The sequence below is a fragment of the Schistocerca piceifrons genome, chromosome 8, assembly GCF_021461385.2.
Source record: "Schistocerca piceifrons isolate TAMUIC-IGC-003096 chromosome 8, iqSchPice1.1, whole genome shotgun sequence".
In the NCBI taxonomy this organism is placed as follows: domain Eukaryota; kingdom Metazoa; phylum Arthropoda; class Insecta; order Orthoptera; family Acrididae; genus Schistocerca; species Schistocerca piceifrons.
In genome coordinates, this window is record NC_060145.1 from 273,841,014 (window position 1) to 273,866,681 (window position 25,668).

Here is a 25,668-nt window from a genome sequence, read left to right on the forward strand (position 1 = left end):
AATGGCGGTGTTTCCCACACTCCTGTGTAAGTAGGGCTAATGCCATAGTATAGATTGGCGAGAACTTCAAAGACGCAAAATATCACATTTTCATGCTGGCGGATCCGGAATACTGGCACGGACCGAGACCCACGATAAAGACAGGCTACGGCGCGTACATCACAGCAGAAGAGACTGCAGATCTTACAAGTGTCAACAGTCATCTCAACAAGGTTTAATAACTCTTGACGTTCAAATGCATCCAAACTGTCGATAGATTCAGAGTTAAGAGATTTAGTAGGCGCCTTTTCAATTACATATTAACGCAGGGCCTTGGGTCCTGCATGGAGCCGAGTGTTCGGGAAGTGCGGCAGAAAAGCCGACTAGTGCGACGCCACAGGTTCGTCGCAGGTCCCGCATTTACCAACGCCCCCCCCCAACCCCCCCCCCCCCCCCCCCCCCCGGCGCAGGTTCTACGACGTCAGAATCCAAGACTTCAAATACTGGGACGGGCTCTATGAACGTCAGAATCCAGGTTGGCTGACCTGGAAGTCACTATGGCGGTCGAAAATGGCGACCAGGGCATACTGACACCAGAAACAATAGCTTTACTATGACGTCAGGATCCGAGGTGCGAGAACAGAGGGGAGTGACCTGTCTGTAACGCCCTGTAGGGCTATTTATAGCAGTCGGTTCACTATGTAATTCCATCCTAAGTTAACCTTGCCTAAACAGCTGTTTTTGTTTGATAAGCACGTCATGTCATACTGCATCGTAAGTTAAAGTATAAACTGTTACTGTGTACTGGGAAAAATTCTGTCTTTATTTAAGATCAAACTGGAGGAGGGAAGGGTCCCCCTTGTTCCTATCCCATCCGCCACCTCATTCCCCTAAGTTAAAGTCCAGAATGTATACTGTCTAAGAAGAACAACTGCCTATTTATTTGAACAAATACTTGACCTGGGAGATCTCCCGTTCCACAGATGCGAATTCCATGATAGCCAGACCAGTCGAGAAGCTCGCCACCACCCCGTTAGCGGTAGCCCGCTAAAAGCCGATTCATCACGTACCTCTGCCGCATCCGGAAGGTTCGGAAGACAGCACATTCATACTACCAGATCGATGACATAATGGGAAATATAGTTCGGAAGCTCTGATTCCCAGTCCTGCTATGCAGTTGTGACAGCACTGCCATCACAGTCTGCGTACCTAAGTTAAAACGACTGGAAACATGAAAAATACAGGAAACAGACTTGTACTTCAACCCAAACGACTAAGAGTAAAATTTCACTTAAACTGGAAATAAACAGTAACACACAAATACATTCTGCTTCCAAACTGAAATAAACAACATATGCACATTCATCCTCCTGGTGGTGTACACTTATGCTGTGGTTCTGAAAAAAAAATTGAAGTACTATGCTTGTAAAATTCACTACAAAATTTTCGGTGTGAAATGCACGGTAACTATTTCTTAGGTAGTTAACATAACCAACCATCCCAGAGCCATAAAACACGCGAACGTATTGATACCATACGCGTTGTAACAACATTTTAGAATGAAACATGCTTACACTTATTTACAAATCGAATCATAGCCATTGAAAACGGAACAAAATACTCAACTTGTACAGCATATGTCAGAACTAAAAACTGAACTGCTATCTCCTGCACAGCTCAACACCATCTAGTGGACGTAATACACTGACGGAAAACATCACAGCATCAAAAAATAAATAACACAGAGTAATAAAATTTCGGGAATACATTTGTCTAAGTAACAGAACTTAACGTAAGCGTGAGATGAGCCATTACAAATGTGAAACACTGCTACATTAATAAACGGCGTAGCCGTCATAATGTTCATTGCAAGTATGGGAACGTGTTGGCGTTGTCCTGTACATGTGCCGGATGTTAGTATGTGGAATGGGTTTCCATGGCTGTTTCAGTTGCTCGGTCAGTGGAGGGACAGTTAACACTGCTTGCGGATGAACCTGGAGTTGTCGTCTAATGATGTCCCGTGTCCATACAGACGAATGTTGAAAATTACGTGGACTGATAAGGGAAGGAATGAGGAGGTTCTGTGCAGAGTCCGAGAGTAAAGGAATATATGGAAAACACGAGGAGAAGGGACTGGATGATTGGGGAATTTTTAACACATAGGGGAATGACTTACATGGTACTAGAGGGAGATGTAGAGGGCAAAAACTGTAGAGGAAGACAGAGATTCGAATACATCCAGGAAATAACTGAGGACGTAGGTTGCAAGTGCAACTCTGAGATTAAGAGATTAACACAAAGGAGAAATTCGTGGCGGGGTGTACCAAACCACTCAGAAAACTGATGACTCAAAAAAAGTGCTTTAATGAGACATACCTGGTGATTAAGCAGATTAAAGCAACATGTCGACACTATAAAGCATGTTGGGCTGCAACAGCAGTATGTCGGAGAGCACTATCCTGTTGGAAAACACGCCCACGAATGTTGGTCATCAATGGCAGCACAACATGTCGAAGCACCAGACTGATGTACAATTTTGCAGCCAGAGTGTGTGGGATAACCACGGCAGTGCTCCTGCTGTCATAGACAATCGTACCCCCACCATAACACCATGTGTAGGTCCTGTGTGTCTAACACGAAGACAGGTTCTTTACACGCCCTTAATTGGCCTCCTTATAACCAACATAGACCTCCACTCTGCCCTCGAATCCACCCTCGCTTAACACCACTGAAGTGACAAGTGGCAGTGGTTTGGGGTCAGTGGAATGTACCTTACAGGGCGTCTAACTCGTAGCTGCCCTTGAAGTAACCGATTTGTAACAGTTCGTTATGTCACTTTGGTGCCACCTGCTGCTCAAATTGCTGATGCTTCAGAGCCGTACACCAAGTCTTCTTGCGACCGTTACCACCGATGCCATCAATAATGTACGGTGGCTACATTCCTGTCAAGTTTTTTTGCAGTATCGCACAAGGAATATCCAGCTTCTCATAGCCCTGTAATACGACCTTGTTAAAACTCCCTGAAGCGCTGATAACGGGGTCTTTCTCGCCTTCAATTCACTACGTCCAATCTGAAAGGTAACTAACGCTCACGACCGTAACAGCATGTATTTGAAACAAACCTCATTTGCACTCTCATAGTGGCACTACTAGCGCCACTCTCATGAAACTGGCGCCACTCTCATGAAAATCTGAACGTATATCGTCTTTCAGATGCAGAAACACACCTACCAACTTTCTTTTATGTCTCACAACTCATTCTTGATTTTCCGACTTCTTTTTCTTCAGTGGATGTAGTCAAGAGCCCACCAGCACACTATCTCAGTAGAAGGGAAAGAGTTGTGTCTCCTTAAATACATTAGATTCGCGTGCAGCCACCACCGCAGGTCACATTCTGACACATCGGGCAGGGTGCCTTCGCTGCAGACTCTTGTCGCGACTCGCCACTGCATAAAGGTTTGTGGATTACACGCAGTCGCTTTTCCAAGGCTTGTAGCTTAGATGGAATAGGGCGAAAGTCTGTAGCTCCACGTGCTCCTTAGACACGTTGATTCTTTGCTGTAGATATGTCTTGGTGTGATGAAATTTGATAGCTATATAGACGAAACATGACGTCATCTAGGGTCGTGAAGAACGGAGTGAGTTCCCACGATTAAGAACAACATGCTGTTCGCTAGGAACTCATTTACAGCTTGGAGTAACACAATAATTTCAGATGTTCCTTACTTTACAGTACACAAGAGCGCCCCACTTCACATCAGTTAGGATGACACCAAATCAATTTTGAAACCATGTGTAGTACAGAAATCACTTTGTGCCTACAGAAGTGTAGAGCCTCTCCCTCTCCAGATGTAGTCTTTTGCTTCCCACAACTATTGTACCAACAACATCGATTCTTGCACTGAAATCTTGGAATATGCTACAAAATAATAAATGCACCATGTAAGTTTGAGAATGGACTTCCTCTACAGTTTTTGCCCTATACATTTCCCTCTAGTACCATGTAAGTCATTCCCCTATGTGTTAAAAATTCCCCAATCATCCAGTCAAGTCTATTTCGCCCCTACAGTTCGACATATACATTGATGAATGAAACGTAATTACTCACCCAGCGAACGACACACGACAGAAACTATGCAACCGAATTTCAAATGTTCTCACTTTGCCTTTTACAGATCATACTAAACATTAGGCGTATCCACAGGATTTCTAAATTGCTGTCTGTGACATACGAGGGTTGTCCAGAAAGTAAGTTCCGATGGGTCGCGAAATGGAAACCACTGGATAAATCCGGTAAAGGTACGCACAGATGTGTTGCGCAGTGTCTCTAATATGCCAATCGATCGTGTCGCGTCACTCTTTTCAGTTTTGAGTGAACAGTGAGCATGTAAAGATGCATATGGAATAGCGTCTGCCGACAAGTTTAGGCCCTGGTTAAAGCTTTCGCCAGTGTCATGCAGCCCACATAACACAACTGTCGAGCAGTTCCTTCTGCATGCCAGTTCTCGGCCGCACTCTGCAGGGGCAATGAGGGCGCGCTTTGCAGCGTTTCCGATGAGAAGTGGTTGATCACCCACAATACAGCCCATAATTGGCTCCCCCTGAGTCTCATCTCTGCTCACAAGAACCGCTGGCTATGAAGACAAAATTTTTCCACAGACAACGAGCTGCAGACCAGCGCAGATAACTGGCTGAAAGCACAGGCAGCTGCTTTCTATGACGAGGATATTGGAAAGTTGACACAACACTACGACAAAACTCGAAGTTGGAGCGGCGACTATGTAGAGAAGTAAGTGGAAGTTGTACCTAACTGTTGAAAATAAAACATTTCTGGTTTTCACTGTGGTTTCCATTTCGTTAACGATCGGAACTTACTTTCTGGACAACCCTCGAGCATACACGGGCAGAGGGGACTGGGGGGGGGGGGGGGGAGAGGGGCAGGGGGAGGAGGAGTAGGGCAGAGAGGTGGGAATTGAGGAAACTGAACGACTCATGGATGATGTCATCTGTGACACACTCTATGCCCAAACTCTCCTTACATAACTACTGAGGTGGTCCTGATTCGTGGCCAGCACATTCAACCGATCTTATCCCTACTTAACTTCTTCTTGGGGGATGACGTGAAAAGTCTTGTGTATGAGACACCTGTCAAGCCTCAAAAGTATCTCGTGCCAAGAGTTGTCAGTGTCTGTGATACTTTTCAAATGACATTGAGGAAAATAGAACAGGTTCGACAAAACAGTGTGACTGTGTCAAGCCTGTATTAAAGTTGGGAGAACGCTATTTTGAACAACTGTTGTAAATGTAGCAGCTTGTGAAACTAGTGCATCTAAATGGTATTCAGTTTTACCGTACTGTAGACTTACTATTTTTGATCTCTCTAACATTAAGTGAGGTGTGCCGTTACCAGTCCGTCAACAGGGAAATGGTCTTAGAGTATTTCGAAGTATTCGCCAACGACCTTGCCGCAGTAGTAACACCGGTTCCCGTCAGATCACCGAAGTTCAGCGCTGTCGGGCTGGGCTAGCACTTGGATGGGTGACCATTCGGTCTGCAGATCGCTGTTGGCAAGCGGGGTGCACTCAGCCCCTGTGAGGCAAACTGAGGAGCAGCTGTGGTCTCGTAAACTGACATAAGGCCAGAAGAGCGGTGTGCTGGTCACATCCCCCTCCGTATCCGCACCCAGTGACTCCCGCGGGCTGAGGATGACACGGCGGCCGGTCGGTACGTTGGACCTTCATGGCCTGCTCGGGCGAAGTTTAGTTTAATTTGGAAATATTTAATTCTGTACTTGATGATCAGGGTTCGAAAGTTGTGGCCTTTAGCATGAGGGCTGCATAATGCTAAGGCGAAACTTGAGTAGATTTTTGTTTGCAGTCTTCGACTCGACTGCCTCCGGACTAGGATTTCTTACCTCAAGTTGATATTTTTACCCGTTTCCATCATCCATGATAGCTTGTAACATCATCACGGAGTTAACGAGCGAGGTGGCGAAGTGGTCAGCACACTGGACTCGCACTCGGGAGGACGACGGTTCAATCCCACGTCCGGCCATCCTGTTTTAGGTATTCCGTGATTTCCATAAATCACTCAAGGCAAAATGCAAGGATGGTTCGTTTGAAAGGGCACGGCCGTCTTCCTTCCCCGTCCTTCCCTAATCCGATGTGACCGATGACCTTCGTGTCTGGTCTCCTCCCCCACAACCCCCAACCCATCATCGCGGAGTTTGCGTGTATAATTACTTTTCACACAGGCGGTAAGTGGCTGAAGCATCACAACAAGCATTTAGCGAGATCTGTTTAACAGAGTAAACTGCGTAATCAGTTCTCCAAAACGCTACGGCAAATGCTTGAAAACTAGTATGCAGCAACATAAAAAAGTACAGAACAGACAGAAGAAGGGTGTTAACCGTTTGGTGAACTTCTTTACGAGAGCATAGCATGTGGCTACTGTTTAACCACAAAAAATCACCCCTTTAAATTTACCAGACTATAAACATACTTTCCCCCAACAATTATCGAAACAGAGTAGAATAGTCACAATGATTTGTGGCTCCACAAAACATGGAACAACTTTTTGACACCCAACACATTTGCCGATAAACGGCATAACTCAGAGTCAGTGGCTATAATATAATATGAAAACAAATCGCCGCGTTTACTCCCATCGTTATAAAAAGAAGCGCAACCAAAAGCACCTGACAGACCCACTGCAAACTGGATGGGTATGTTACACACCATCAGCTGTGCTAGTGATTACTTTTCCAGGCTCGAATGTGCACTCGTGGAGAGTGAGTGAGGCCATGACATCGTGCCCATTGGTTGATGTCAGAGGGCCCGGCCACTACCACAGTGGGTAGCACCACTAGAACTTCACCTGAATGTGCACTGTGTGCAGGCGACACGTTCGACAGCAGCTTCCCTAGCTACACAGGGGCCATATCGTGTGGCTGTGGGAGATATGGTAGTCCTATCCTCATATCGCGCTCCACACCGTTCGTGTGGACACAATCATTGCCTATTGACGGTGGCTATAGATACAGGAAGGTAGGCATGCACAACATGTCCGACTACAGCACAAGGAGGGAGCATCCATGGAAAGTCTGCCACGTGCGAGTGGACCCAGCGCAAACGGTAGCTGCCATTCAGTGGGCTGTCCTGCCTTCTATGCAACATCTACTCACGCCCCCACAGCGTCGCACTGGACTCCCCTGCCGTCAGGTCATCCTTCAGACAAGTCTCGCTTCTGCCTTGGAGGAGGCGACAACCGCCGGGTCCACGTCCAGAGGCGCAGTGAAGAGCAGCTCGAGGAGCAGTTTGTGGTCTCCCATGACATGTCCCACCAAACTGATGTGAAGGTGTCAGGAGAAATATCCAGTGGTGCTTGTTCACTGTTAATGTTCCCAACAGGCTCTGTGAAAGATGTACAGTACATGGATGAGATCCTGCACCTGGTAGCTCTAGTGTTCGTGAACTTCCACGCCCATGTTCTGTTTCAAAATGACAGCTTTCGTTTTCATACGGCTGGCACCTGCATCGACAATGTATGGCAGGTCAGCGAGCATGTCATCAGGATTCCACGTCCACCAATCAGTCTGTTGGGTAGGTTCACCCAGGTGTTAGCAGAATGGGATGGAGTACCACAGGGCTACATATTCTGAGACGTATTCATCTCCATGCTGCGAAATCTGGACGCTTGAATTCACAACCACAGAAACCTGACGGCATACCAAATGTTCATTTTGTGACTGCGTAGTGCAACAGGAAACACATGCTGGTCCTTCATAGCTGAAAATGTAATCATTTCATACGTGTGGTACCATGCGCCTGCTTTCCAACAATGGTCGCAACCCGCCTTCTCCGTCTGGGTGCTACTCCTTTCATGACTATGAGTGTATATTCTCAGTGTTTCAAATGGGAAACGGTCTGATAGCCATTCAACGATTTGCTTTACGATACAGAGCTTTATCATAGGCCAAATGACGGGCTGCAGTTGGCAGCTTGCTATCCCAGAAGGAGAGGAGGGCCAGGTAGGTCTTCTTCGTCCAAGATGCGACACCCGCTGCGTGGCTTACACCGAAGTCTACACATGCCTTCCTCTCAGCACAAGCTGACCACACGACAGCTGACCACTCTTACTGGCAAAACGACGTCGAGAGCATCCTTCTCTTGGTACATGCTCAAATATATTCTTGCTTCGGAGAGATTGACGGAAGAAGTAACACGTCGATATTTCAATATCGAAGGAGAATCGATGTGTCCATATAAACGCTGTCAATCTTCTATTTCAGAGCAAATGTTATAATGACTTGACGTTTGCGAACCTTTCAAGCTCTTACAGCAAATAAAGCTTAACGACTCTCTACTCAAATTCACAACACTCTTTGTCTCTGGAGGACTTATTACTAACGGAAGCTTAGTGAAGCTTTCTTAGGACCCTACTCTTTTTCTTTGTTTTTTTAGTGAGTTCAGAAATAGCGTTAGAATTCTAACAAGTCTGAACTTGTCTTGACCATGACACATGTGGAGGACTTTCCAGAGAAACAGCCGCAGATTTAAACATCAAAACCACTCAGTACGGGACTGGAAGGTCAGCAGTTAAAAATGTAATGAGTAGCTGAAACGTTCAGTATAATCATAAGCAGCTGAACTGGGGAAATCGGTGAAGTTTATCTTCCCTTTTGCTAAGAGACATCAGTGCTGTAGCGTCTGGCACATTTTTTACCCAGCTGTCGGCGCTACGTAGCGACGTATGAACTCCGTGAGGCAGCAAAATCGCTGGGGAGCCAATTTGCTCCATAACCTACCAGCAGCGATTCTCAGCTCTTGGGGATTGGTCAGAGCCGCAATTGGGAAAAGTACATTTCTCCAACTGGCGTCCTCGATTTGCTATGTACCATTGTTAGTTACTATATCTGATAGTTAGTTACAAGTTCCACAGATCACTTGAACGATTCTTTTATCAAAATTGTTAAGATCCTAATTGATATAAATAATGCAATAACGCAGAACGAGTCATTCTACAGGATATGTATACAAGATTAAAGTTAACGTTAATGAACGCATTTTTTCGTTCCTCACATGCCACAATACTCAAAAGAATTTTTGTTTACAGGCTACTACTTCTTCAATAGAAATTTGTCCATGGAGTAAAGGAGTTGTCCAGCAGAAATGGTTTTAGGTTAGATTTAAACTTGCTTTGATGCGTGCTAGCCACTTTAGGTACTGGAAAATGATCAGTTTTTGCTGGTGCATATTGGACTAATTTCTGAGCCGCTGACAGATTTTATAATCGATAATAAAGGTAATTTTTCCCTCTAGGGTTTTAGGTTTGGACATTACTGTTGTCGTCTGCAAAAACTACCGATTCTGCTTGCTGTAAGTTAAGTGAGAGGTCAGTTACCTGTATTAAAAACACGGTGTATTCAAAACTAACATCTGTGGTACTCTCCTTGCCAAGTCTGAGTGCTTCTCATATTCTACTACAGTTCTGTTGTGTTGGAGTGGAGTGATCTGTTAAAAGTGGAAGTCGTCTGTAGGCCACTCTAGACGAACTAGCACATGGACATGATTGGATGTGACGTTTCTGTTTTGTAAGTCGTTGGTCGTGGTAAATGCATCTTACGGCCTGATTCATCTATACTTCCACCAGTATCCTGAAAGAGGACGTGAAGGAATGCGTCGTCTCATGTCGTTTCCATGTTCTTTCACTCTGCCATCCGAGTGTACCAACCAGAATCAGGCAATATTTTACGTACTTATTAAAATACCTGGGTCGTACCTAATAAGCTAATGCAGTGGGTGGCCAAAAATATGGAAATACCAAAATCACAACACATTACCATGCACAATACAGCGTACGAAAACCGTCTGCATCCAAAACAACTTTCTGTCGTCTCGTAATGAAGGAATGGATAAATACATGTCCTGTCTGGTTCCCAACGGAATCTTATATTACTCTTCCTGCAAAACTGAAGCAAGGATCTATGATGGAGGTAGATACCGGTCATGCACCTTTCTCTACAAAGTAGACCACAAAGGCTCAATAATATTGAGGTATGGTGATTGTGGTGGCCAGGATGAATGTGACAGTTCATCCTCGTCTCACGTAACAACTCCTGCACGATGCGAGCTGTGTTAATGGGGCCCTGTACTTTTGAAACGCAGCACCACCATTGGGGAACAAACATTACAAACATTGTGCCATGGAATGGACCAGACCAGCCAAAATTCTCACGTATCGCGACCTTGTAAATTACCACCGTGTTTCACTCTTGGGAGGTCAACTCGGCCAGAAGTAGGAAACAATGAAAAAGAAAATTCATACAACCAAATGACATTATCCCATTGCACGTTTTATGGTCTCGCCAACATGTTTTCCTGATAGGGGCAAATTGTACCATTGGTGAGTGGTTTTGGAACACCAGCTCATCCTGTAATTTCCTGCTTAGGGAGCTCCCTTCGTGTTGTTTTGGTGCAGACAAGGTTTGCGAGTGCGACAATCTGCTGTGGTGAGAAAAATTTGTGGTAAGATCTTATGGTACTAAACTGCTTAGGTAATGGGTCCCTAAGCTTACACACTACTTAATCCAACCTCAGTTAACTTACGCTATGAGCAACACACACACCCATGCCCCAGGGAGGACCCGAACCTCCCACGGGGGAAGCCGCGCGGACCGTGACAAGGCACCCGAGACCGCGCGGCTATACCCCGCGCGGCAACAATCTGCTGTGCAGTGACGCCTGCAGCTCTCGTCTTCTTACCTTTCGTCACAATTCTCTTAAGTCTCTCGACCCACATTTGCTTCCGCGTTAAGACTTAGTGGATGATGTTTTACCACTTTCCCCATATGCAGGATAAATGTTCGATACGATGCCTGTTGATACACTAAACACTTGGCTCCAACACAATGCACTCGTAAGTACACACAATGCTGTTATGACCACAGATGAAACTTGTAATAAACTAAGGACAGTGCACAGATGTCGTTTGTGGTCAGATAAAACAGCGCAACCTGTAGGCTTGTCTATAATCTGCATTTCTCGTGGTGTTTCGACGTTTTTGTTCATTCACTGTACATGTATCCGCCTCTGTAGCCAAGTGGTCAACGTGAGAGACCCTCATGTGGAGACCCGGACTCTATGTCGCAGCGATTTTTCCTTCCTGGTAGAACTGGACTGACGTGCATTCAGCCTCGTGACGGCAACTGAGGAGTTGCCTGATTGGGACGCAGCTGCTCCAAGATCGAAACGTCAACGACGGCCGGGAGTGCTGTGTGGTGACCCCATTCCCGTCCATATCGCATCCGATGATGAATGAGTCAGGATGACAAGGCGGTCGGTCGACTATCGCGTGGTTTTTAGGGCCTGATGGCGAGAATTCTTTTTCTCCTGTAAGTATAGTAGTTCCTCCCTGGTAGTATTCCATCACAGAAGAGCGAGTTTTCATCATTCACCTCATTTTTATATAACGTTGTTTATTACTTTTACAACGTTATTCTTCTTGCTGTTAAAATTTCAGTTACTTATAGGAATCGATACCATTTTCGTCATAGTACTGTAGCTGGCAGTCTCACAGTTGCGAATCGCAACCTGTTACACATTGACTGCTCGCTAGGATCAGGATGTTAAGCCGTCCTCACACGGAACGTGTATCGCATCGTTAAGTACGCCAGACGTGGTTTGCATCATGGTTGGTGAACGCTTAGAAATGAGCTCGCGCATTACACGGAACGTGCTCCTCATCACGATTTACAACTGCAGTGCTCTCGAGCACCAGCGGGTGGTTCGCAAATCACACAGTTTGAATATGAAAATGGACGGGCATGAAATTCCTGTGTTCATTATACTATGTTCATGGATATAAAAGTTTTTATTTGTGTATACTACAGGCAGAACAACACGAATAACGTTTGGTGATTGGAGAAAACTTGCGTTTTAATAGAGCTAAACTACGAATTTCACTCCCATCCATTTCCATAAACTAACTATGTAATTTACGAGTAAGTTACAGCAGACAACTGCCTCTGGAGAAGGACTCAGTAGCAAATAATGATGAGGAACACGCTGTGTATGGTGGGTCACAAACGTAGCTATGAGGCTGATTACTAAAGTAATTTGACGTAAATGGTATTGATTTGTTTAAAATTACGAGATTTTAGCACCGAGAAGAAAGGCATCGGATAAAAATTGAACAGTTTTGTCGATATTATCCAAAACCGAGGAGCCAGCCGTAGTGGCTGAGCGGTTCTAGGCGCTACAGTCTGGAACCGCGCGACCGCTACGGCCACAGCTTCGAATCCTACCTCGGGCATGGACGTGTGATGTCCTTAGGTTAGTTAGGTTTAGGTAGTTCTAAGTTCTAGGGGACTGATGACCTCATCAGTTAAGTCCCATAGTGCTCAGAGCCATTTGAACCGAAACCGACGTGAGCGATGAAAACTCGCTTTTCTGTTGTTGAATCTTACCACATTAGCGTGGAACTACACGGTATACTCAAATTAATGTGACCAACGTCTATGTTCCACATAAATTTGCAACAAGCGCTCACAGACGGGAGGTGGTAGCACTAGGCGTGGAGGGTTTGTAAAACGTGGAGGCGAGACCTGAAAAACAGTGTCGTAATGCGGAAACGGAGCGATTTCTCTCTCGCCCAAAAGAGCATGAATACTGGCTTTCAGGCCAAAGGTGTAACAGCGTGAATATTGGGTTTCAGGCCAAAGGTGGAAGCATTTCCGAAACGGCTACATCTGTAAATTGTTCATGTGCATCCGTCGTTACAGTACACCGTGCTTGACAAAAAGGCGCTATCCAAAACCGATGCCGATGCAACTGTGTTGCACCACAGGCCATAGATAACAAGGGTGAATGATGACCGTGAAGATATGTATGAGCGAAAAGACGTGCAATTATTGACCAACTGAGCGACCAGGGGATTTAAGGGGCTACCATCAGTGTCTTCCCAAGTACCGTTCAGCATACATTGTTGTGTAGGACCCTCCGCAGCAGGCATTTCGTTCATGCACCCACGCTGACTGCTGTTCACTGGTGACGAAATCTGGAATTTGCATGCCCATACTGCAACTGGACGTCCACTAAGTGGGGACAGGTAGCCTTTTCAGATTAATCTCGTTTCATGCTCCATCGGAGAGATGACTGTTGGCGTGTATGGCGTGAAACCTCTGAAGCAATGCAACAATCGTCGGAAGGGTACAGGCCAGAGGGCATTCCCTGGGTAATATCTTCTTTCTATAAGTAATAAAGCATCAACACAAGTATGCAGTTATCCTTGGGGACAATGTCCACGTCTTCATGCATGATGGTATCTACAAGCAGTACAACACAACTTTTTACAGAGCTCGCAAGGTACGTGCGTGGCTCTAAGATCACCAGGATGGCTTACAGTACGCTCATGGCTACCGAAGCCCCCACATTTAAGCCCAATCGAGAATCTGTGTGACCACTTCGATCGGGCAGTTTGCGCCATGGATTCTGAACAGTAGAACATAGCACAGCTGGCCACGTCGCTGGAGTCGACATTCCTGTGGGTATCTTCCAGACCGTCACTGAATCTCTTCTTCACCCCTATGCTACAAAATGTCTTAGGATTGTGAGACACTGTCACATTATTTGCTTTATTGGCCGGCCTGCAAAATATTCATTACTTCGCAATCGGACTTCGCAGCGTTTCTCCTTGCAGCCAAAACTCGTTAATATGTTAACTTGTGCAAAGTATAACTAGCTTCTGGAATGTACTTGTTTCTTCGACAACAGAGAGGGTGGGACACAATTGTAAAGGCACAGCAATGGGCTGGGCGTGTAGAGGAAGAGAGGCACCAAGGGGTGAGGGGGATCGAGGTGGCGGACAATATACAGGGTGCAGATGTGTTCAAGGAACATGGAAACCATTACTACAATAATGCGAACTATTTGACTGTACGGTCCATTAAATTTCGGGCATGCAGCCGCGCAAATAAATTTTTCCTCCGCTGATATTTCGGCCGCATGTCGTCCAGCCATCCTCAGAGTTAGTCACAAGACTGACAACAAGATTTTTTTCTTTATTGTGATTTTATTACCCTATCCCATGTGGGTAGGGGAGGGCTGTCAGCGGCACAATCCACCGCTCTTCGGCAGAGTGATATGACAGCTAATACATGAAGAAAATGTTACATAAAAAGACGATAAAAAAGGGGGACATAAAACAGAGTAAGGGGACATAATGGAGGTAAAAATACACTGAGGAGACGTTCATGGGGAGACAAAAAGTTCGACATAAAGTTAAAAAACACAGTTGGCGATTCGTAGAGTACAAAAAAAAAAAAAAAAACCACTGAAGTCACACACACAGGTTAAAAGTTGGCCACAGTATTAAAAACACTCCAGAACAACACACCTTAAACCCACTTGGAGCATACATGATGAAGAATAAAACTGCCAGGCGGGACCTGCCGACGTAGAGGCCTGAGAGGATGGAAAACGAGGGGAGAGCAAGGTGCAGCAGGGGAGGGGGCGGGATGAAAAGAGTAGGGGCGTCAGTGGCTTCACAAAGAGGCAGAAGACAGGTGGGATGGGAAAGGTAGGACAAGGCAGGAGGGACTGCAGAGACACTGAATGAAAGCACAGGAGAGGGACGGGCTGTAGGAGGGAAAAGCCGCTCAGGAGAAGGGAGGGGGAGGACAGAGAGTCCTGAGGAGAAGGCAGGAGGAAGGTGGAGTTAGAGTTGGTATGAAGGGTAGATGTCAGGGCGAAACTCATCATCCGGGAGGGGTAGATGGTGGAAGTTGCATTGTGAAAGGAGGCAGAGGTTGAGGAGATGGAGAGAGGGTGGGATTCAATGGTAAAGGCATGGTAATGGGCTGGGGGTGGAGAGGAAAGGAGGCACCAGGGGGTGATGGGGATCGAGGTGGCAGACAATATACAGGGTGCAGATGTGTTCAAGGAAAAGGAGAAGGTGGGGGAAGGGGACGAGGTCATAAAGGATACTCATGGGGGACAGTAGGCAGATGCGGAAGGGGAGGTGGAGTGCATGGCGTTCGAGGATTTGGAGGGCTTTATAGAACCTGGGAGGGGAGGAAATCCAAGCAACGCTGGCATAACAAAGGATGGGGAAAATCAAGGATTTGTAGGTGTGAAGGATGGTGGAAGAATTCAGACCCCACGTCCAGCTGGACAGGAGCTTTAGGAGGCGTAGTCTGTTGTGAGCTTTGTGTTGGATGGTAAGGAGATGGGGAGTCCAGGTGACGTGGAGGTCGAGGGTGAGGCCAAGGTATTTGAGGGTAGGAGTGATGTGAATAGGAGGGCCATAAATGGTGAGGTAGAAGACGACAAGATGCTAAGCGTGACCCTATATGCTCCACTTATGCCGACTACTTAAACCTCACTAACCTAAGGACATCACACACGTCCATGCCCGAGGCAGGATTCGAACCTGCCACCATAGCGGTCGCTTGGTTACAGACTGTAGTGTCGAAGGCATACAGACATTCGATTCGCTTATCGATGTATGATCGGCGGCGGTAACACCATGACGACTTCTCTGCAGTTTAAATAGCCCAAGAACCGGATTCCATGATTTATCCAAATTAAAACCATTATCTCTATTTATTAAATTATTAGCTAGTATAATCTCTATACCTTCCTTGAAGACAGATTCCTAAAAGGAAGAGGTGGATGTTAAAACCTTCACATCACTGTAATTCATGGAATGCCCTGTACCAATAAAACGTTCGACGACAGCTGACTTGTCTAGGTGTAATAAGCGTGTGTACCTTCGATACTCCCCACATCTCTCATGAATGGTGCGTGTTGTTTGACCTATGTACGACTTCTCTCAATTTCCACACGGAATCTGATACACGCCCACTTTACAAAGCTGTAAATCGTCCTTCACAGAGCCGAGTATAGCTGCAATCCTCGTGGGATGTCGGAAGATCACCTTAACACAGTGTTTCTCAAGAATACGGCCTATCTTCGAGGAAAGAGCGCCCACATAGGCTAAAAACGCACTAGATCTGAAGGAATCACTGCCTTCTTCGGCACCACATACATGCATTCTAGGTTTTGCATTAAATGCTCTACGAATTTGTTGCGGAGAAAATCCATTTGATTTAAAAATGCTCTTGAGATACGTGAGCTCTTCTTGCAAATTATCTTTATTGGATACACAGTGCACCCTATGCACTACAATATATTTTACTGTATTCTGTGTACATCGTAGCGCATACGGAATCTGTTAGATAATTAACCAGTAAACACTCTGTTCCATAAAGATTCGAACTTCCGTGTACAAACCACTTTCAAACTTCTGATTACTTTACAAATGAGTCAACATATTAAATATTTGCCTTCAAGGATGTAATGGAGAAAAACTTTTTGAAATATTTGAAATTATGTTTTAAATTTGTTGAAAGCAGCTAAGAGCTCTCATTACGAAACACTGGATCAAAATAAACATGGCAATTTGTGCTCCATTCCAGTCAAAAGCTAGTTTTTCGTGAATCTCAATATTTAAGACGCCATATCTGCTGAACTATGTGTCGTACAGTGATATAATTTTGTAGGTACATATATTTGCATAATATATGCAAGTGCGTTACATAAAGTTTGAAGTAAAAAAGTAATAAATTAAAACGTCATTCCTCGCATAACAGTTTTATTTCACGACCAGCAAAAACGTAGTGAACTGTAAGCTTTTTTTCCTTTCATCATTTTGTGGTTGATGTCAGTTTCTAACTGTAATAGTTGTCTTATTGTTTTAAATTTTAACATAATATTATACTTCTTAATGAATAGGTTATGGCAGCGTTTTACAATTTTAAATTCGGTCATTAAATGCGCGAAATACTGAAAATCTAATTTTTGTTCTGCCTGCACTTAATTGATACCTGGATCCGGGGTAGAGTTTTAGTAATATACCGGGTGATCAAAAAGTCAGTATACATTTGAAAACTTAATAAACCACGGAATAATGTAGATAGAGAGGTAAAAATATGACATGGGGTTTTATTAGAACAAAAAAAAAAGAAAAAGTTCACAAAATGTCCGACAGATGGCGCTGGACCGCAAAAGGTAACTGCTGCTACCGTGACGGGTGAGAGGTACGCCAACATGTTACAGAATCGGATCATCTCCAGCCTGGCTGATAAACACCTGCTGGAACGTACGATGTTTATGCAGGACGGCGCTCCACCCCATATTGCTAGACGCGTGAAAGATCTCTTTCGCTCTTCGCTTGGTGATGATCGTGTGCTAAGCCGCCACTTTCGTCATGCTTAGCCTCCCAGGTCCCCAGACCTCAGTCCGTGACATTATTGGCTTTGGGGTTACCTGAAGTCGCAAGTGTGTCGTGATCGACCGACATCTCTAAGGATGCCGAGAGACAACATCCGACGCCAATGCCTCACCATAACTCTGGACATGCTTTACAGTGCTGTTCACAACATCATTCCTCGACTACAGCTACTGTTGAGGAATGATGGTGGACATATTGAGCATTTCCTGAAAAAGAACATCATCTTTGCTTTGTCTTAGTTTTTTATGCTAATTATTGTTATTCTGATCAGATGAAGCGCCATCTGTCAGACATTTTTTGAACTTTTGTATTTTTTTGGTTCTAATAAAACCCCATGTCATTCCAAGCATGTGTGTCAATTTGTACCTCTCTACTTCATTATTCCGTGATTTATTCAATTTTCAAATTTATACTGACTTTTTGATCACCTGGTAGATAACTTTTTGGAAACTGTGTGGTTGATGTAGGAATATTGTTACCCATCACTTTAATTAATAGTTTAGGTCATCCCTTGTACCAGTTTGTTGTTCGACTCACTTCTCACGTGTTCTTCCTCCATGCTTCAATGATAATGTTGCTGCACGCACGCTAATCTCTGTGCTCTTTGACATGTGGTGAATGGAGATACACGTGTTCAAATGATTCAAATGGCTCTGAGCACTATGGGACTCAACATCTGAGGTCATCCTTCCCCTAGAACTTAGAACTACTTAAACCTAACTAACCTAGGACATCACACACACCCTTGCCAAGGCAGGATTCGAACCTGCGACCGTAGCGTTCGTGCGGTTCCAGACTGAAGCCCCCACACCGGCTGGCCTAGACATGTTGCACCAGGATTTCAGTATTCACAGCGACGAGGTAGCCAAGGCAGTGGTGTCTGCCACTGACGATTTTTTCAGAATCCAGATACTGGCTCTACATCTTCGAGGTGGTGTCGCACAAAAAGCGGGCACTTCCTAGGAGAAGGAGTGTATCATGCGTCAGGCATTCAAGACATGGCTGTTATCAAAGGAGTTGCAGAGCCCATCTTTCCCGTCTAGAGCTCAACAGTTAGGCCTAAACTCATTACAAGCTCTGACAACCCAATGTTTTAGTGTGTGTGTGACACTAATGAGAGATGAATTAGCGATCACAATGCTGTTACAAGAATGGTCACGAAATGAAAAATGGCCATCAAGAAAGCTAAGATAGTGTGATTGGTCTACTGAACAGAGAGTCGCTATCAACTTATTTGTTACACGAGGATCTGATAACGTAACACAAACCATTTCCTCACTTTGTGACAGGATGCATTTTCACACTGTTATAAACAATCATCGTCTGTGTACCGTACGCAGTACACTGTACACTATGCTGCATAACACGCATTTGGCATTTTTTTAAGCGAGATAAGGAGCTCAAACACTAAGCACGAAAAACATCCCCATATCGTAACACCATATCGCCCGTGCTTCACTGTTGCCACTACACATGATAGCAGAATTCCGAGAATTCGCCTAACCCAACACACCCATCGGATTGCCACAGGCCATGGCATGCTTCATTATTACAAATCATTCGTATCCAGTCTTCCGCTTGCGGGCATTCAAATAACTATGCAACCTCTGACTCAGAGATGCAATATTAAAAGTTCTGGCTGATTTCGTTGTCTAGGGGCTGGGGTACGTAGTTGCGGCATTACAGGCCAAATACTGCTGAGTCTACAGCATACGATAAGAATATACACATGAATCGAATGTTCGAAGGTTTCTATCACTCGGCAATTGTGAATTATGAATGTAACATATAAATTTATAAATGAAAGATTGCAATTAAATCAAATCTGCAGGTACTATCTTAACGACTTTAAATTATGAGTACGATAGTAGAAGTACTTTTGAGAATGCGAGATATTTCTGCCAAACACTTATTGGTGTCGATGGTCAAGCAGTTAAATAAAATATAAGTTGAATAACAAGGAAACAATAGATTCCTAACTGCACGTAAATAGTTATGAACAACAACATAGCTCGCGAGATATTCACTTCTAAACACACACTACGTCTTCATTGCAGAAGCCACGGAAATCACACAAGAGCACAAGTCGGCACTCCGAAATATTTCTGTCTTCCGCGACAACGCGCAAACTGCTCCACACTCTCCAAGCCACTGCCGCGACCGAGCGTCCGCCGCGCCGTCACGTCCTCCCCTCCCCGTGTCCTCTCCCGTACTCCCCATTCCTCTCTCTCCAGAACTCGCTTCCATCCAGTCTCCCCATTCACGAGCGCTGCGATTGGCTAGAACGCTCACGCCATGTCTTCAGTCCACCCCACCCACACAAACATAACGAAACACACGAAATACTGGAGTTACTTTTAAATAACTTTAAATTAAATAAATATTCCTACGGCTGGACCATAAACACGCTCTAACACACATTATTACATACATAAACAAATTAAATAAACAATTATCAAAGGAATAGAACAAAAGGTTGTCCGTTAGCCTAATGTCTGTGTGCTTTCTAAAACACAGTAAATATTTAACCAATTTCTTCATGAATAGTATATATCGGATATAAACAAAGACACAGTATATCTGTAAGCACGCTGCTACCGTTTTTTCCTGTAACTGTGGAGTACTTATGGCCTGACGCGTTCGATAGTAATCGGCCACTTTGACCTCCCTTAACTCGTGTACTATTCAAGTTACGTGCCTGTAATTTATACCAATTTAAGTTTACACTAATAGCTTTCTACAGACACGTCGATCGACGAAATAGGATGAAGCGTTTATATTTTGGAGATCCGTTTGTGGGTGTTACTTGTCTAATTTACAGTCGGATACTAAACTTTAAACTAATAAAGGTATTGAAAATCTGATTACACCATCAGAATCGTCGTGCAAATAATGGTAATGTACATGTTTCTTTCTGAGGTATTATGATTCCTCTGGCTACTATTAATTTCTATACGAAGTGTGAAATGTCTACCATTAAGGTTTCACAAAGTCCGCCATCTCTGGCACTCCCGGCATGGATATCTCCTTCATCGACACAAAGCACCGTTCTCGTCGCATTGTCAACATGCAGTTCCCAGCCACGTGCCCGATGGACCACGCGCTGGGGCCACCCCTCTCGTCCGGCTGACGCTCCGCGCCACGCGTTTGCTGCCGGGCCCCGGCTGGCCGAGCGGCCCGTGCGGCCACTGCCTCCTCCGAACTTATGTTTTCAGGGCGTGACGACTCGCCCGTTACCTCACACGCTGTCTGGTGGCGTCCCTCTTTCCACATCCTCAAGCGTCCCTACAGAAATGTGTGGCTTATAAGGAGCTGCTCTACCATCTTCCTCCATCTCTTTTAATTTTCTACGCAGAAGTCTTGGTGCTAGTTGGACTACTAGTAGTACTCTGGAACTCAGGAGCACTTTCTTCCGCTGGCTTCATGCGACGGTTTAGAACCACCCTCTACAATGCTCGACAATGCTACTGACAATATATGAGATTTGCCTACCCTTGGTTTAGCTGCAGTTGTTCCTCCGCTTTTCCATTTTACAATCACACCACCAGTAGTCGGCTTGGGCAGCTGAAGAAGTATTAAATATCCCTGATGGGTCTGTTACTTAGGGCCCATCCAATCATTAATTGACGGACTCACTGTGCACTCTCGGCCGATTGATGTTGTTTTTATTGCTGCTCTACTGACAATGCAATCCTCGCCATCTTCTTTTATAAAATGTTCCAAATAGCTCTAAGCCCTATGGGATTTAACATCTGGGGTCATCAGTCCCCTAGACTTAGAACTAATTAAACCTAACTAACCTAAGAACATCACACACATCCATGCCCGAGGCTGGATTCGTACCTGCGACCGTAGAAGCAGCGGGGTTCCGAACGGAAGCGCCTAGAACCGCTCGGCCACAGCGGCCTGCGTCTACTTTTATACTAGCGCGTCCTACTCTCGTGACGAAAAGCGATCAATTCCGCGTTACATACAGATCTGCACATACTTTGAATAAGATTTTGCGCTTTTCAACTAAAGGAATGGAAGATGGCATAGAGCCATCCTTGTTTCACTGTACTATTCTGCGGAGATTGTCAAAAGAGAGACTAGTACACTCTTGCTACTAAAGAGACCGCATGGAAGCGAATACAAAACGTTAATAGCTGCTCGTGCATCCTCAAGAGGGGCCTAACGAGAACCCTAAGGTACTTTTCACTGCCTGATCGCAGTGAAAATTTTGTCAGAAAATTCTAGGGAGTCCTGGTCGTACGCAAAGTGATGGAACGGTGCCACCCCTACCGTTCTATCTCTCATTGGATTCGTACACTGTTGAAACTAAACACAGCGAAGACTAAGCGGCAATGTTAAATTATGCATTTACAAATGTATTCACGAACGAAGATACTATCATGCCAATTTCTGACTCCTGCTCAGACACTCAAATGAGAAATATCTACATTGGCGGCTCCAACATCGATAAGAGTTAAGAAACCAGACCCTGACGGAATTCTAGTTAAGTTTTATATTAAATCCTTTGGGGCATTACCTCGTTACGTAGTTCATATATACTGAGAGTCTATTGTTAAGCGAAAAGCCCTGCGTGACTTGAAAAGAGCGCCGGTCGCTCCCACTCTACTGGCCATTAAAATTGCTACACCAAGAAGGAATGCAGATGATAAACGGGCATTCATTGGACGAATATATTATAATAGAACTGACATGTGATTACATTTTCACGCAATTTGGGTGTATAGATCCTGAGAAATCAGTGCCCAGAACAACCACCTCTGGCCGCAATAACGGCCTTGATACGCCTGGGCATTGAGTCAAACAGACCTCGGATGGTGTGTACAAGTACAGCTGCCCATGCCGCTTCAACACGATACCACAGTTCATCAAGAGTAGTGACTGGCGTATTGTAACAAGAAAGTTGCTCGGCCACCATTGACCAGACGTTTTCAATTGGTGAGAGATCTGAAGAATGTGCTGGCCAGGGCAGCAGTCGAACATTTTCTGTAACCAGGAAGGCCCCTACAGAACCTGCAACATGCGGTCTTACATTATACTGCTGAAATGTAGGGTTTCGCAGGGATCGAATCAAGGATAGTGCCACGGGTCGTAACACATATGAAATGTAACGTCCACTGTTCAAAATGCCGTCAATGCGAACAAGAGGTGATCGAGACGTGCAACCAATGGCACCCCATATCATCACGCCAGGTGATACGCCAGTATGGCGATGACGAATACACGCTTCCAATGTGCGTTACCCGGGATGTCGCCAAACACGGATGCGACCATCATCATGCTCTAAACAGAACCTGGACGTTTTGCCATTCGTGCACCCACGTTCGTCGTTGAGTACACCATCGAAGGCGCTCCTGTCTGAGATGCAGCGTCAAGGGTAACCGCAGCCATGGTGTCCGAGCTGATAGTCCATGCTGCTGCAAACGTCGTCGAACTGTTAGTGCAGATGGTTGTTGTCTTGCAAACGTCCCCATCTGTTGACTCAGGGATCGAGACGCGGCTGGACGATCCGTTACAGCCATGCGAATAAGATGCCTGTCATCTCGACTACTAGTGATACGAGGCCGTTGGGATCCAGCGCGGCGTTCCATAATACCCTCCTGAACCCACCGATTTCATATTCTGCTAACGGTCATTGGATCTCGACCAACGGGAGCAGCAATGTCGCGATACTATAAACCGCAATCGCGATAGGCTACAATCCGACCTTTATGAAAGTCGGAAACGTGATGGTACGCATTTCTCCTCCTTACACGAGGCATCACAACAACGTTTCACCAGGCAACGCCGGTCAACTGCTCTTTGTGTATGAGAAGTCGGTTGGAAAATTTTCCTCATGTCAGCACGTTGTAAGTGTCGCCACCGGCGCCAACCTTGTGTGAATGCTCTGAAAAGCTAATCATTTGTATATCATAGCATTTTCCTCCTGTCGGTTCAATTTCGCGTGTGTTCAAAATGGTTCAAATGGCTCTGAGCGCTAGGGGACTTAACATCTGAGGTCATCAGTCCCCTAGAACTTAGAACTAATTAAACCTAACTAACCTAATGACATCACACACATCCATGCCCGAGGCAGGATTCGAACCTGCGACCGTAGCAGTCGCGCGGGTCCAGACTGAAGCGCCTAGAACCGCTCGGCACACCGCGGCCGGCTTCGCGTCTGTAGCACATCATCTTCGTGGTGTAGCAATTTTAATGGCGAGTAATGTATTTACAAAAACTACTTGCATAATAAATTCAGATTCTCGAACATTAACTCAGTTGGAAACGTGAGGAACATGCTGGGCGTGTAACCAGGTTTTCGTTGCAGATGTTCCACACTATCTGAGTACTTTAGAATGTAATAACACACCCGTGAGGCTTAACACGGTGAGAAAATCCGTGCATCTTATGCAATTTTAATGACAGTCTATGATTCCGTTATACGTATGGGCTTCTGTTGTTTGCACTCGACACCTCGCTATGCTTTTCAGATGCGGATATGCAGCTATCGGAGCCTCGAACCGCCTCCGATACAGCTTGGGATTATTACCTAATTTCTGCTTATCTGTCATCATAGCGGCTCTTTGGCATTTCCGATAACAGCTACCGAGCGGTATCTTAAAAGTTTCCATACGAGCGAGTGCCGTGAGAGCGCGTGTTACATCGTCCGCAGGAGGCGCCCGTAGTGGTTCAACCCGTGCACCAGATCATTTAAGGTTAGTGAAACTTTTAATTTCTGACTTCATTACTGCTCATTGCTAATTATCCTCCACTTATTGTTGTCTCTCTGTCATTGGATGTATGGGCATGATAAATTCATTTATCCTAGTGGCAATACCGGCTTTGAGGAAATTCACCTACAGCTGTGTCACAAACTGTTAAACCATGTAGTAAATATAAAGTGCAACGAGTATAATTGCAGATATCTCTGTTGGTAACTGAGGGCAGTGTACTGAACATTACATCGATACTAACGTCATTTGCAGACTAATACCGAGCGAGGTGGTGCAGTTGTTAGCACAGTGGACTCTATTTATAGAGGACGACTGTTCGAACCTGCGTCCGGCCATCCTGACTTAGGTTTTCCGTGATTTCACTAAATCGCTTGAGGCAAATGCCAGGATGGTTTCTTTGAAAGGACACGGCCGACTTCCTTCCCTAATCCGACGGGATCAATGACCTCGCTGATTGGTCCACACCCCCAAATCAACCAACCAAACTGACTCATGGTTATAGCTATTAGAAATGATATATTTTTAGGTTGGGTAGTACTTCCAAGTACATGTGGCAAGTTACTATTGCTTTTTTCTCCTGGGCAGCAGGTCAGGTGTTTCAGTGTGGATGAGTGGCCAAAAACGGTTAGTCTGTACTGAGTGTCGTAGTCCACTAAGTAGTTACAGTAGTGCAGAAAACGTCAGGTCATGAAGTTTGTAATATGTTTGTGGAAAGACTGTTCGATGCAGAGAAAAAAAAGCCACCAACACACTGATGTGTGTACGTATTAAGGTACAAGACGTAAAAATATACCAGTTGCACCCTGTATAACGTACATAAGCACACCAAGCCGAACCCCAGGAGATATCACTGTAACATCATGTCATACCTCCTCTAGCCTTCGTAATTACCCAAGTTCCATTAAGAAGAGAAGCCACATTCTTCAGGTGTGCCATCTGTATAATTAAACTGCTAACCCATTTCATGGTTCATGGTTCTTGATCCACGGTTCACAGTTCACGGTGAGCTATACCAGTTTCAGGGTGCCTCCAAGAGCCAACAAAAAACTGATCAGCAGTCTTCTGTACTATTAACAATGCTAATAATGCAACTGTAAAACCGTCGTCTCTGTCTGTTGTCTAGTAGTTAAAACTTTTAGACCAATTTTCATGGGATTTTTACAGATAGCTTGAGCGTAGCTTGGGGCAACGTACAGGCTTCATTTACTCACATTCGGAACAAGAAAAAATATCGTAATTAATGTTTTATCTAAAGTCGTCTCCTCAGCTTAGCGGTATGGATGTTTAATTATCACGGCATAGTACAGAAAAAAAACCAACAGATGGCGTTGTTAGCTTTTTTAACTCAGTGACGGATGTATTTTCTGTGGTTTCCGTCAGTGTCAATTAAGAGCCGTAATCTTATCTCTACAGATACAAACTACCGTTCAATTTACTTGGCTAGGATATATCGATTTACTGATTTCACCTTGTGTATTAAAAACTTGCTTCGTTCGTTAGATTTTATTTACATTTTCTTTCACGAAAAACGAATTTATTAAGTTTGCTTTGTGATATGGGTGCCTGCTCATTACATTCTGATTCTGTTTTGCTTACGAATAAAAATGCCTAAAACGGTCGAGTCGTTCTTAGTACACCAGAACGGCTAAAAGACTAATGACAATCGCTCTCA

The 25,668-nt window shown here is 44.9% G+C and overlaps 1 protein-coding gene across 1 annotated transcript in view; it reads left to right on the forward strand.

Moving 5' to 3' along the window:
* Nucleotides 1-7,957: 7,957 nt before the first annotated feature.
* LOC124712267 (alpha-tocopherol transfer protein-like) overlaps nt 7,958-25,668 on the forward strand; it is a 76,238-nt gene continuing 58,527 nt past the window's right edge. Inside the window, exon 1 of the mRNA XM_047242561.1 lies at nt 7,958-8,008. Within this exon, the coding sequence (XP_047098517.1) occupies nt 7,958-8,008 (51 nt within the window). The remainder of the gene's footprint in view (nt 8,009-25,668) is intronic.